Source organism: Paecilomyces variotii (genome assembly GCF_004022145.1).
Source record: "Paecilomyces variotii strain CBS 101075 chromosome Unknown C8Q69scaffold_15, whole genome shotgun sequence".
Classification (NCBI taxonomy): domain Eukaryota; kingdom Fungi; phylum Ascomycota; class Eurotiomycetes; order Eurotiales; family Thermoascaceae; genus Paecilomyces; species Paecilomyces variotii.
Window position 1 is genome coordinate 191,166 of NW_021167154.1, and position 12,496 is coordinate 203,661.

A 12,496-nucleotide genomic window follows, 5' to 3' on the forward strand; every position below is an offset into this window, starting at 1 on the left:
ACCTCTGCCGTTCTTGTCCTGAGACTCACCTCCTTGGAGGCTCAAAGTATGACAATCGCGTCATCAAAGTATCCGATAATCTAGCTAGCGGTCAAGTTGAGCCGTGGTGTCTGCTCTCACCAGGCGACGAACCAAATGAAAGCACGAGAGCTTGTTGATCCTCGTATAGTTCAGATTCCTCGACCGCAACCATCTCTTCACTAACTCGGGTTGGGGATCTATCTTAATGGACAGGAGAAATGATTATTGATTCTGTTACTGACCACCGTCGAGAAAATTGCAAGGATTCTGCGGCATTTCAGCCCTATCACTGCAAATACACCTGGTAGCTTGAGTGGTGGCCCATCGATCGGCATCCTTTGGCCTGATACAAATGACTTAACTGTCACACACCTCGCATAGAAGAGTGGTTTAATGTGTTGAAAGGATACATTTGGTTTTCTAGCAGTGCTCTATCTACAGAAGTATTGTGCTTGGGCTGTTTTCGACAGACAAGACTCTCCGCCGATGTTGTATGGGAGCCAGCCACCAAAGTGTGCTAGAGTGTAACGGACATAATCACGTGATTGTAAATCATCCACCAAACTGAGACCTCAAGCCACGTTTCCCATAGACGATCGATCTATCGGAATAACGTACGCCAGGATCGCATCTCTCTTCTCTACAGGCTATCGCAAGGACAGCTAGAACAGTAGTGAAAAGAAGATCGATCTTCCCAACCACTCGCAGCGTTATCGAGTTTCCTCAAAACGCATCGCGAAGCGGTCGTGCCTGCAGTGAGGATCTGCAAAGCACAGTTTGACAAGACTCCGAACCCATCCAGTAGGGAGTCATGGAACTTGATTTTCAAAAATTCCCAGCCGATCCGAAGACCAACTGGAGCGGTCAAACTAGGTAGTTTTCAACTAGCAAAAACGCGATCTCGGACGAATCCTCACTGATACGCGTATGCCCGTGCACTAGGATGGAGAGGAAAAGAAAGAAAAAGATCAAAGGAGGGCCGGTCGAGGAGGCTTAAATACCTTGGAGCGGGAAGAGGGTTTCGCGCTAGTGTAAGCGAGATCCGTTAAGCGAGGCACTAGTCCTGTTTTGGTTTGTTGCCTCCGCCGAAGTTCTGCCAGCTTCGGTCGGTGCCTGGATGATATGGAAATTAACTTATCAGTGGCACCATCATACCTAGTACTCTAGAGTCTCGAGCAGGATGGCAAATAAGTGAGATTATAATAACCATGCTTGAGGGTCTCTCGCATCGAAAGTGGGGGTTGGAAGCGGGAAGAGAACGTGGGGTTCATCTAGCAGGCTAGCTGGACTTGGAGCTTGTGCAGTTCATAGAGCAGCAAACACGATAATGGAGTATTCCGATACCTGCACTGTGACACAACCAGAATACTTGATGCGCCCAGTATTGTCTACAAGGATGCTTCCGTAATGTTATAGCGACCAAACCTAGCAGGTAGAAATGGGAAATCCTGATGCAGTGTTATTTCGCGTTCATGGATTGATCAAGGTCCTCGAAATATATATTGTTCGGCCTGCAACGTCTTTGCCATACATTACTTCAAGTCTACGCACATAACGAGGCCTAACCATCCACTATAAATTTGTACAGTACAGTCAAATAATAGCAACAATACCCGTATCTTACAGCTCCCAAGAATCGCGTGCATCAAAACTATTGTAGTATTACATTCTACGCTCCGTTGTCTGGTTGGGGGCTACCTCCGACCAAGCCTCCGATCGCTAGCGGCGGAGAAGAATCCGAATATTTTTGATGTCATATTCGTCTCGACTCGACTTCTTCCTTCACCTTCATACACCAACAATAATGTCGACCGCAAGAGGCGTCTCAATTGCTCTTCGCCGGGCACGACTGCCCAGGGCCAGCCGCGTCGCACGCCCCATTGTCCCTTACGCGCCCGCAGCAGCGGTGCGGTCGTTCAGCGTCTCCTCCGCAGTCGGAGCGGACGCTACAAAGGAAATCAAATATACGAGCGCCGCCTATCCTAACGTCAAGCGGGACCCCAAGTTCGCTGACCTGACAGAAGAGCATGTTCGCTACTTCAAAAGTCTTATGGACGCTCAGTCTGCCGTCATTGATGGCGTGACGACGGAAGCAGCAGACGATATCGAGCCATTCAACAGCGACTGGATGCGCAAGTACCGCGGACACACCAGACTCGTGCTCAAGCCCCAGACCAAGGAGGAAGTCAGCCAGATCTTGAAATACTGCAACGAGAACAAGCTCGCTGTGGTGCCGCAGGGTGGAAACACCGGACTGGTCGGAGGATCTGTTCCTGTTTTCGACGAGATAGTCATCAACACCTCCCGGATGAACAAGATCCGTTCGTTCGATGAAGCCACTGGAGTCTTGGTTGCCGATGCGGGTGTCATTCTGGAGGTGGCCGATCAGTATCTGGCAGAGCGAGACCATCTGTTCCCTCTGGATCTGGGTGCCAAGGGATCCTGCCACATTGGCGGCAACGTCGCTACGAACGCTGGTGGACTGCGTCTACTGCGTTACGGAAGTCTGCACGGAAACGTGCTGGGTGTTGAGGCTGTCCTGCCCGATGGCACCATTCTTGATGGTCTCTCGACGCTTCGAAAGAACAACACCGGCTACGACCTCAAGCAGCTCTTCATTGGCGCCGAGGGTACGATTGGAATCATCACCGGAGTGTCCATCCTGTGCCCTCCTCGTCCCAAGGCTGTCAACGTCGCTTACTTCGGTCTGGAGAGCTTCGACCAGGTCCGTCAGGCCTACAAGGAGGCCAAGGGACAACTGTCCGAGATCCTGTCTGCGTTTGAGCTGATGGACGGACGGACGCAGAACTTGGTGCACAAGGTTACTGGAAACAAGCGCCCCCTGGAGGGAGACTACCCCTTCTACTGCCTGATCGAGACCAGTGGATCCAATGCGGAGCATGACATTGCTAAACTGGAAAGCTTCCTGGAGTATATCATGGGTGAAGGCATCGTTGCGGACGGTGTTCTGGCGCAAGATGAGTCTCAGATCCAGGCGCTCTGGGGCTGGCGTGAGGGCATCACGGAAACCCTGAGCCACCTGGGTGGTACTTACAAGTATGATGTTTCCATCCCGTTGGCGGAACTCTACCAGCTCGTGGAGGACTGCCGGGAGCGTCTGACAAAGCTGGGCTTCGTCGGAGATGACGACTCCTTCCCGGTCAGAGACGTCGTCGGATACGGCCACATGGGTGACTCGAACCTTCACTTGAACGTCTCCGTGCGACAGTACAACAAGGATGTCGAGAAGGCGATCGAGCCGTGGGTGTACGAGTGGATCCAGAAGCGCAATGGCAGTATCAGCGCCGAGCATGGACTGGGGCTTGCTAAGAAGGAGTTCATCGGCTACAGTCAGAACGACACGAACTTGAAGCTGATGAAGCAGATCAAGAACCTCTACGATCCGGTAAGTAGACCTAGGTATCTCACTGTTCACGAATGACGCGAGACTAACTTTGACATCAGAACGGAATCATGAACCCTTACAAGTATATATAAACAATCTAAAAGCGACAGCTCCAGATTCATCTTCATTCTATCTTCCCACGGGCAGCACGTGAACCGTAAGGAAACGTCCACAGGACTAAAGCAAGCATGTACTGTACATCTAGAGCAGCCATTCGTGTAATATACCCTCGGCCTTCTCACTTTACGACCTGAGTAGGAAAAGTGCAACCAGTATCTACCACGGTACCACCAGCAATGGTCCTCCACAAATCACCCCTTATGACGCAAAATATGCAGGTACAGCACCCTAAATCCCCCCCAAACCCACACAAGCATGCATAACTATGTATATCAAGTTCCTCGGCTATCAACCGACTCAGAAAAATCCGGAGAAGGACTCCTCCCAGAAGAGGCATAAGCAATATAAAGTTCATTCTAGACCCCCAAGAATGGAACCTAGACTTGGGCAACTAGGCAATGACAGCTCTTGTACCTGGCAGGTGACGTCCTTGACGTGCGAATCATCATGTCTTCTGTGTGCTGTGGAGGGCTTGGAGCTCAGGTACGAAGCAAGGGGGAGCGTAGAAGCGTGGAAGTTTATGTTGTGGAGGGGTAGCGTGATGTCCTTGCGTTTTGCTTGCCTTGTGGCTTTTACGAGAAATTGTGCAAAAAAGATTCATATGAAGGAAAAGGGAAGAGAAGGATGGGGTGTTATGTAGTTCAGCTTGGTTTGATTCCTCGTGCTTTATTATTGTCTTTTCTTTATCTTTATCTTTATTTTCATTTTATTGCCATTTTTTTTCGTTTTCTACTTCCTCTTGGTATATAGTAGTAGTTCCTAGCGGGCCGCTTTGCTAATGACAGTAATTCCCGTCCCGAGGCTCGAACACGAATTGACTTTGTAGAGTAGAAGACACGGTACAACGGGAGACTCTTCTAGATGACAATGGATGTAGTGATCTGCTCGTATTATCGCCAATGATCAGGTGTGATGTGATATGACGGGTATCCGCTTCTCGGATATTGAGCGGTGAGACAATCTCCCGTTTAGGTGGTTCGATTTTCTTTTGGTTATTATTATTACTATCTTCTTGATGTAAACAAGTTGCCGAAACGGGACGATGTAGAGAGGGGGCTGATGTGATTGTCAGCAACAGGAAATCTCGTTCGTTATATGTGAAAAAGGCAATGAGGCAAAAACATGATCTCTTGTGTGTCATCCCCAGGAATATAATCGAATAATACTCATCTGATCCGACCTTCTCGATGGAAGATTTATCGTATATTATAGAGTATTATTATCTGCTCACAATCACAATCCCATGGTAACAACCCGGGGGTGGAACATCTAAAAGACCCGCCCTAAAATAACGCCGCATTAGCGTGTCCTGGTTGCTATGCGCGACGGGATGTTGGCCCCGGAACTTCAGCGGCAACCTTCGAAGAAGTTTAGGTAGGGGAGGACGATGGCCCACGGCTGCGAAAGGCTCCGGGTGACCGCTCGGACGGTTTGATCGGCAGCTTTTTGGGATAGGCGACGTTTGATAGATAATAATCAATTTGTTCGCCCGCATTCTTCCCGAATCACTCCCTCGTTCCACGTCCCTTTGGGCTGCTTGTGTCGGGTTGTCTTTTCCCCTCCTTCAGGCTTCAAGCTCCGCTGCTCGTTTTGAGTTGTTGTCGCTGGGCTGCTTGCGATTCAGGCGAGAGCCTAGATTCGACGAACAGAGGGGGCTTGTGCTGTTGATTTGCTGGTTTCCGTGTTTGGACGTTGACTTTTCTTGTTCCTGCGCAAGTCGCCGGTAAGGCAAGATGGAAGACATGGCCAATCGATACCAGATGATGGAGGAGTTGGGGAGTGAGTTACTCAATTCATAGCATTGTGTCTTGTTGTCAGCTTCTTGTGCTAACAGCGGTAACTGCAAACAGGTGGAAGCTTCGGGACGGTATACAAAGCCATTGAGAAGGAGACTGGAGAGCTGGTTGCTATCAAGCACGTATGTTGAGTGAGCTCCTGTGGTGGTGGGCCCAGCTGACATTGTCGTTCTTCTCCAGATCGACCTTGAATCGAGTGAAGATGACATCCAAGAAATTCAACAAGAGATCTCGGTCCTGGCGACATGTGCGAGTCCTTTCGTCACACAATACAAGGCAAGCTTCTTGCGGGGCCACAAGCTGTGGATTGTCATGGAATTCTTGGGAGGAGGCTCGTGTCTGGACCTGGTAATACCGATTTCGACTCGACGTGGGATGTACCAAAGCTAATTTTCATAGCTCAAACCCGGAGTTTTCAACGAAGCCCATGTTGCCATCATTTGTCGCGAGTTGCTTTTAGGTCTGGATTACCTGCACAACGAAGGAAAGATACACCGAGATATCAAGGCGGCAAATGTTCTCCTCTCGCATGCCGGAAAGGTCAAACTGGCGGATTTCGGAGTCGCCGCACAACTCACTAATATCAAATCTCAAAGGAACACATTCGTCGGGACGCCTTTCTGGATGGCGCCGGAGGTTATCCAGCAGGCTGGATATGACTTCAAGGCAGACGTCTGGTCTCTTGGTATTACGGCAATGGAGATGCTCAACGGGGAGCCGCCGAATGCGAGCACGCATCCGATGAAAGTCCTGTTCCTCATTCCGAAGGCACCCGCTCCTCGACTTGAAGGGAATGATTTCAGCAACACCGTAAAGGATTTTATCGCTCAGTGTCTGATCAAGGACCCGGATCGGAGACCTTCGGCAAAGGAACTGCTTAGACATAAATTCATAAGGAACGCCGGGAAGACGGAGGCCCTGCAGGAGTTGATCCAACGGAAACATGACTGGGACTCAGGAAAGGGCCAGACAGACAATGTCAAATACTATGCGGAGTCTCTGTAGGTCAATGAGACCTTCTCGAGATGAACAACAGCTAACCGTCTCAGGAATACCATATCGCCCAAAGATGATGATGACGGATGGGTCTTCGACACAGTCAAAGCACCGACAATGGCCATTCCCAAGCAGACACTGCGGAGGAAGAAGCTTCCCACGATCCCACTTGAATGTCCCGAGGAGCAAGAGACAGAAATGTCTCAGGGAATGGAGAATCTCCATATCGAGAGTCCGCAGTACCCACCTCAGCCTGCTGCCAACTTCACAGTACGGCGGGTGACAGGACCTGAACGTTCTCCGTCCGTCAAGAGAGCCAACAGCAAGCGCAAGTCTAGTGGCGTGAAACAGCCGCTGGGCTTGAACCTGAGTTTTGGAAATAGCCCATCTACCGTTCGTCAGTTCCGCCGCACGTCGGACAAAGTGGTAGGAGACGACGGCCAGTACTCTTCACTGCCTGCGGGTATGGAGGAGAATATGGGACAGAAGACTCTGTTCTCGGACAGCAACAGCAAGGAGGCGCAGCTTGGTCGAAGAGCGTACAACAAGGCTGTCGGCCTGTCCTGCCAGGAGATCCTTGCGAATACAGGTGACGGGGAGAAGAGAGAGGCCATTTCACGGTTAGCTGAAGCCTGGAGTGATCTGGAAATGGTTGATCCAGAAGGCCTCTACCATATCGTGAAGTTAATGAATGATAAGATTCAAGGGTAAGTATCTCCCATGTATTTAATGGGGTGTTCGACGCTGACTTCTGCTATCCAGGGACGCAAAGCTTTCCGCTGCTCTTCTCCCTGAAGCTCCGCCCACTGCTCCTCAGAAGCCACGGTTGGTCCTCGCGCAGAACAATCCTCATCTCAAGAGTCACCGTCGCCGTCAGTCAGCGCAAGTCCATGCCGAAGTGGAATGGCAAGGCCAGTCACCGAATCTGCCAGGACAGCATGTTCCTGGGATGGAACATACGCAGCAGCTGGCCGATGTCTTGTATCAGCGCTGGACAGAAGGTCTGCGTATTCGATGGCCCGCTGTATGACGATATAGACCGGAGTAGCCCGATGTTTGACGTGGTCGCCTTGACATTTGGCGGCCTTCGGATTGCGATTTCACTGTATATTTGATTGGCATCTGTTCGTCTCATCTTCTCTTCACTCGATCTCGCGGACCATTTGCTTCAGTGGTATCCTGGGAATCGGCATCGCTTATCTTTTAATTTTCTTCGACTGCATCCAGCCTGCTGCTTTCATCTGAGCAGCCGCTGGTTGACGACGCCCATACCCCGTGACTTATATCTGCCTATGCATCATGGGTTGCTTGCTGATCTGCAGGGCGTTTGTAACTTTTTGTCTGCTGGGCTTTGCATTGCCTGTACGATAAGAGGGATTTCTTTGCTGAGTTTGGTCCCTGATGTATTATGCCCATTGTACCATTTCCCCAGGGACTTATCTGGATGATGCCCCTGTTGACATCTTTGTTCCCATATGATGATGATGCCTCATTTTGTTTTTGCTCCAGCTTCACTTTTGATCTTTGAAGGTAGATAGTATTTTCTTTTGAAGCTTATTTATAGGCCTCTTGTCGCTGTTGATAGTTGTAAGATGGATTGATTCGTCAGTGCATCCTGTGTGATAATGAAGAGACTAGAAGCAAAATAATGTATAGGAGACAGCGGGTCCAACAAATGCTCCAAGGAGTCCAAGGAGTTCAAAGGTCAGATGTGCCATAATAATAATAACAACTGAGATTAAATTACAGCTCTGTAGATGCCCCCGTCTCATTTCTCTTAGCGGCGCTAAGGTCTCTCACGGTCTAGATTAGTGTTAGGGGCAGGGCTTCACGAGGCGGTGGATACAAAATAACGGGCGTCCACGCATTCTATGGAGGACTGGACTGACCGCATTTTGATGCAGCGGACAGTCTACGCATAAAAGACTTCTGTCAGGCAAAGGAGACAGGATCTAGATATACCATAACTATGGGGTCCTCCGTGGATGGCAGACTGCGGAGATTCGTCCAACCGCTCGGTTTCTTCCGCCTCACAGCCACATGGCCCAGATCGAACAACGATGCTGAGCAGCGTTGACAGGAAACATTGCAGGAGGTACCGTGGCTCAAGCGTGAAGTTCTCGAAACCAACGGCGCTCATCACGGAGCATGACGAGTCGTCTGGAGCCCCTGAAACGAGGCGTTGTTCTCTCCGGACGGAAAGGATGAGCGGCTTCGCGAGGCCCACCGCGGCTCGTCCGCAGTCTAGAAGAACGGCCCAGTGAATGATTCTTTTTCCAGACGATGCATCGCTCTGTTATTAATCCTTTGCTGCGTCTCTCCTCGTTTTCTGACTTGCTCTTCTTTATCCTGGCTGTCGACGTGTTCTTCTGACCTGCAAGGATGGTGGCTGTTGTCCCTCGATCGCACTGCAAACGCCTCCTATAAGAGTAGATACAGTCTGTTTGTATTCACAGTCGCCGCCTTATCATGGAGGAATCGCCGGAAACGGTTATCGACAAGAATGCTGCGGAGTCGACCCAGACGATGGCCTCGCCTCCATCTCCAGATGAGATGCGCGCTTCCAAACGGTCGTCTCTCCCCGCTCGTCCCAACGGTGCTGCTCGACATGCCAAGCGCATGACCTTGAACTTCCCTATCAATGTTCCCCCGACTCCTACTCTGCGGTCCGACCAGAACTCGCCTTTCCCAGCTGTCATGACGCCGGCATCACAGTCCTCAGCCTATTCGTCGCCTTCTCTCGCAGCAGCACCGACTCTGATCGATGACTCGACTGATGGATACGATTTCCTGACCGCGATCGCGTCGCAAGAGCGCAGGGTGCTCGAGCTCCGGGAGGAGCTCCAGCGTGCTGAGAACGACTTGGCAACTCTGAAGAAACAGTGGGCGTTGACGGAGAGGTCGAGGAAGCGGACACAGGCCAGCCTTCAGGCGGAGGTACTGAAGCCGTTGAAGTCTGATACGTCTGCTGCTGGTGACCAGTCACCCAGCATCGATACTCAGAGCATCGCCAGTCTCGACTCGCCATCGGTGGCATCGGTTGCATCAAAGAGGCTCAGCCGCGATCTCGCACTGCGAGAAAGCATCCGTGCTTCTGGTGACGGAGGGACGTCCATCTCTGCCAACGGAAGACGTGTCTTCCATGGTTCCAGACATACGCGCACACTCTCACTGCTGTCCCCGGATCTGAACGGAAGTTTCCGGCAGACACGAGATGCAGGGGATGCTAAGAACGATAATATCCGCGCTTCCAGGTCACCGCGGTCAGCTACTTTGCCGTCCATGGACCGTAACCATGAGTCTAGAAAGGACTTGGACGACTGGAAACCGATAGAAGAGTCCTTGCATCAATGGCGGAGATCGATACCCCCATCGTCACGCGATGCACTGGTGCGAACCGGCAAGCAGATGGCGTCCGATCTCAGAGAAGGTCTCTGGACGTTCTTGGAGGATATTAGGCAGGCTACTGTGGGAGAAGAGGGTATCAGCGCAACGGAATCCAGAGGGATATCGACAACCAGACGCACCGAAAGGAGTATCACCCCCAGGAGCGGAGAGAGGTCTACGAGTGGCGTATCGAGGTCATCGTCGTCTGCGTCGAAGGATAAAGCGAGGGACGTGACTAAATCTGGTAAAGACACTAAGCCGGCCGACATTGGAGTGTCGTTTTGGAGTGAATTCGGCATTGATACACCGGGGCAGACGTCCGCAAGCAGCAGCAGACTGGCAGAAAATACCCCAATCGCACAGAACGAACGAAGAGACTCGAACTCCCAAGACGTTGAAGACAGTTGGGAGGCGTGGGATTCGCCGCAGTCAAAGAAGACGCATACGCCCACCTCCAGCAGTTCTACGATTCTCTCGAAGAGAGATCAGTCTCCTATCACTCAGGCCAGCAGTCCCAGAACCAACGCCAGGTAAGTGTTGCATTCTTTCAATCCAATCCCAGAGTCGGATTATGCTTGGACGTACTTGATAGCTGATCATCACAGCGTGGCTGATTGGAACCCCATCCATCCCGACTCAGTGCCAAACCCGAGTATATCAGAAAGCATCCCGTGGCCGGCTTTGGCCAAGCTGAACACCTCTAAACTCACCCGGACGGCATCAAGCCTGATGGCTGAATGGGAACGCAGCCTTTCTTCTTCCCCGGAGCGGCGCCACAGCAAGCGGGACTCTTCGCTCTCGAGTAAAGGGAGCAAGAGTGATTAGCTGCTGAGCAGCGGCTCTCTTCCCGATTACGATTCTCTTTTCGTATGGTTCTTTTTCTCCCTTTCAACACGTTATATGCGCAATGACCAACGACTCCCATGCGGCTCCCGGACAGAGCATGCTCAAACAAGGCTAGCGACCAATGTCGAGCGGACCGACGCAGCATGAATGAAGATGTGCACGAAATCTCGACCGTTTAAAATATCCTGCTTTCTTTTCTCTCTGGAGGTTGCCAATATGGACCTTGTATTCTTTTTTGAGACCTCGCTTCTTGAGGGTGGATATTTCTTGGACTATGGTGTATTTACATTCTCCGTGTACATTTGATGAACCGGCTTTTGTGGCATTATCTAAAAGATTTCCCTTTTTATACTTCTCCATTTTCGACTATACTGAGCCTTGTTGAATACATTGTCATCCTAGTGATTAGGGGCGAATGTAGACTATATCGCACGGCATATCACGTGGTAAATTGCACAATCTGCATCTCCCGTCGGCCGTAAAAATAATTTTGCCGCATGGCCATCTCCGCGATTTGCCCGCAGCTGGTGTTCAGTGTCCATTCTACCTGTTTTCAGTCTTTGTTGGATCGTCACGCAGCAGGCTATACCTTGAGCTTTGCTCTATTCGAAGTCACATTAGCCTAGCTGTGGTTATAGCATACTGTGGGCATCGCATCGCACGACATATCCATCAAGGACCCAGCTGCTAGATCGCCTGGAAACAAACAATCCGCGATGAGCTTTCCGGGAATGACACCGCCCATCGGGGGCGCCCCAGGCGGAGGTGCTACTCAAGGAATGACCGAACAGGAACAAGCAATGGTCAAGGCGGTTAGTCTTTATCTTCCGTGTGTTTGAGTGGTTAACCGCTGTCGAGTTGGTGTGCGCGGTTATGAAGAACAGCTATCTTGCCAATTGGTTCAACGGTCTGTTATTCTCCAAAGGGCAGTTTAACTGATTCATATAGATGCAATCCGCAATGGAATCATGTCCAGTGAAGACGATCATTTCAGGAGGAATGGGATTTGCGCTCGGTGGTGCTTTTGGCTTGTTCATGGCTAGCGTAAGTTCCTTAATCTTCACTGCCAGCCTGGCTTTGGTACTGACGGAATATCTCTAAATCGCAGATGTCCTACGATTCATCCTTCACTCCCCAGGGCCGTGCAATTGCCGACCTCCCTTGGCGCGAACAGGTGCGCCAGGGTTTCAAGGACATGGGCAAGCGCTCATGGTCCTCCGCGAAGAATTTCGGTATTGTTGGTGCTTTGTTCTCTGGTACCGAATGCTGTATTGAAGGACTACGTGCGAAGAACGATCTCGCCAACGGTGTTGCTGCGGGATGCATCACTGGCGGTATCCTTGGTGCGAAGGCGGGTCCCCAGGCCGCAGCGGCAGGATGCGTCGGTTTTGCGGCCTTCAGTGCAGCGATCGATGCGTACATGAGGATGCCATCTGACTAAATTTGGACGAGACTATTTTCGCAAAGACAATCACGTTAAGGCTGTGACATTGTGTGTTACGCCTCTAGAGGTCTTGATGAGATCGATAATCAGCCGTCATGATTGAGGGCATGCTATTGGGATGGCGTTTCGGTGTTCAGTCGCGATAAAACTCGGGACGCATTGCTGGAGTTATGGTTTTCAATTTGGGACCATCTTTGGACGGTAATCAGGTTCGGCCTTTTCTTGCTGATAGAGTGCATCGTTGCCACTCTGGCATTGGGTTGCATTACATCGCGCCGCCTTCTGCTACTGGTCCGGCGATAGAGAAAGACTTCAGTTTCAGGAGTCCTAGCACCTGTTTCCAGCGCCGTGTGGCGTCTTCGGGTATTAGTACGTGGATGAGGACTCCCTACTCACTTGACATTGATGGCTTACCGGCCTTCTTTGCTGTACATTATTATGTTGTGATTCGAAGATAAACTACGTCTCTTCCCTGTACGA

At 50.9% G+C, this 12,496-nt stretch overlaps 3 protein-coding genes across 3 annotated transcripts; all 3 read left to right on the forward strand.

Annotated features, from left to right (window-relative positions):
• Positions 1–1,825: 1,825 nt before the first annotated feature.
• On the forward strand, positions 1,826–7,369 carry C8Q69DRAFT_488730 (hypothetical protein; the record flags this gene model as incomplete). The annotated part of the gene is made up of 7 exons (XM_028632067.1): positions 1,826–3,427; positions 5,281–5,326; positions 5,398–5,465; positions 5,524–5,691; positions 5,794–6,344; positions 6,393–7,046; positions 7,102–7,369. 7 exons carry the CDS (start codon positions 1,826–1,828, stop codon positions 7,367–7,369), a joined length of 3,357 nt encoding a protein of 1,118 aa, XP_028481576.1.
• A 1,337-nt stretch (positions 7,370–8,706) lies between these two features.
• Positions 8,707–10,714, forward strand: C8Q69DRAFT_111882 (hypothetical protein). Its single transcript, XM_028625120.1, has 2 exons — positions 8,707–10,256; positions 10,332–10,714. The coding sequence occupies exons 1-2, from the start codon at positions 8,809–8,811 to the stop codon at positions 10,549–10,551; spliced, it is 1,668 nt and encodes a 555-aa protein (XP_028481577.1). The 5' UTR covers positions 8,707–8,808; the 3' UTR covers positions 10,552–10,714.
• A 457-nt stretch (positions 10,715–11,171) lies between these two features.
• C8Q69DRAFT_111677 (putative mitochondrial import inner membrane translocase subunit) lies at positions 11,172–12,100 on the forward strand. Its single transcript, XM_028625119.1, has 3 exons — positions 11,172–11,384; positions 11,521–11,616; positions 11,681–12,100. The coding sequence occupies exons 1-3, from the start codon at positions 11,289–11,291 to the stop codon at positions 12,011–12,013; spliced, it is 525 nt and encodes a 174-aa protein (XP_028481578.1). The 5' UTR covers positions 11,172–11,288; the 3' UTR covers positions 12,014–12,100.
• Positions 12,101–12,496: the final 396 nt, after the last annotated feature.

Excerpts from the sequence above, each read along its gene's own strand:
- C8Q69DRAFT_111882 (XM_028625120.1), top strand. The coding sequence starts at position 8,809 with ATGGAGGAATCGCCGGAAACGGTTATCGACAAGAATGCTGCGGAGTCG. Across the intron at positions 10,257-10,331 it reads AGTCCCAGAACCAACGCCAG|CGTGGCTGATTGGAACCCCA; the intron begins GTAAGTGTTGCA and ends TGATCATCACAG.
- C8Q69DRAFT_111677 (XM_028625119.1), top strand. The coding sequence starts at position 11,289 with ATGAGCTTTCCGGGAATGACACCGCCCATCGGGGGCGCCCCAGGCGGA. Across the intron at positions 11,385-11,520 it reads AACAAGCAATGGTCAAGGCG|ATGCAATCCGCAATGGAATC; the intron begins GTTAGTCTTTAT and ends TGATTCATATAG. Across the intron at positions 11,617-11,680 it reads TTGGCTTGTTCATGGCTAGC|ATGTCCTACGATTCATCCTT; the intron begins GTAAGTTCCTTA and ends TCTAAATCGCAG.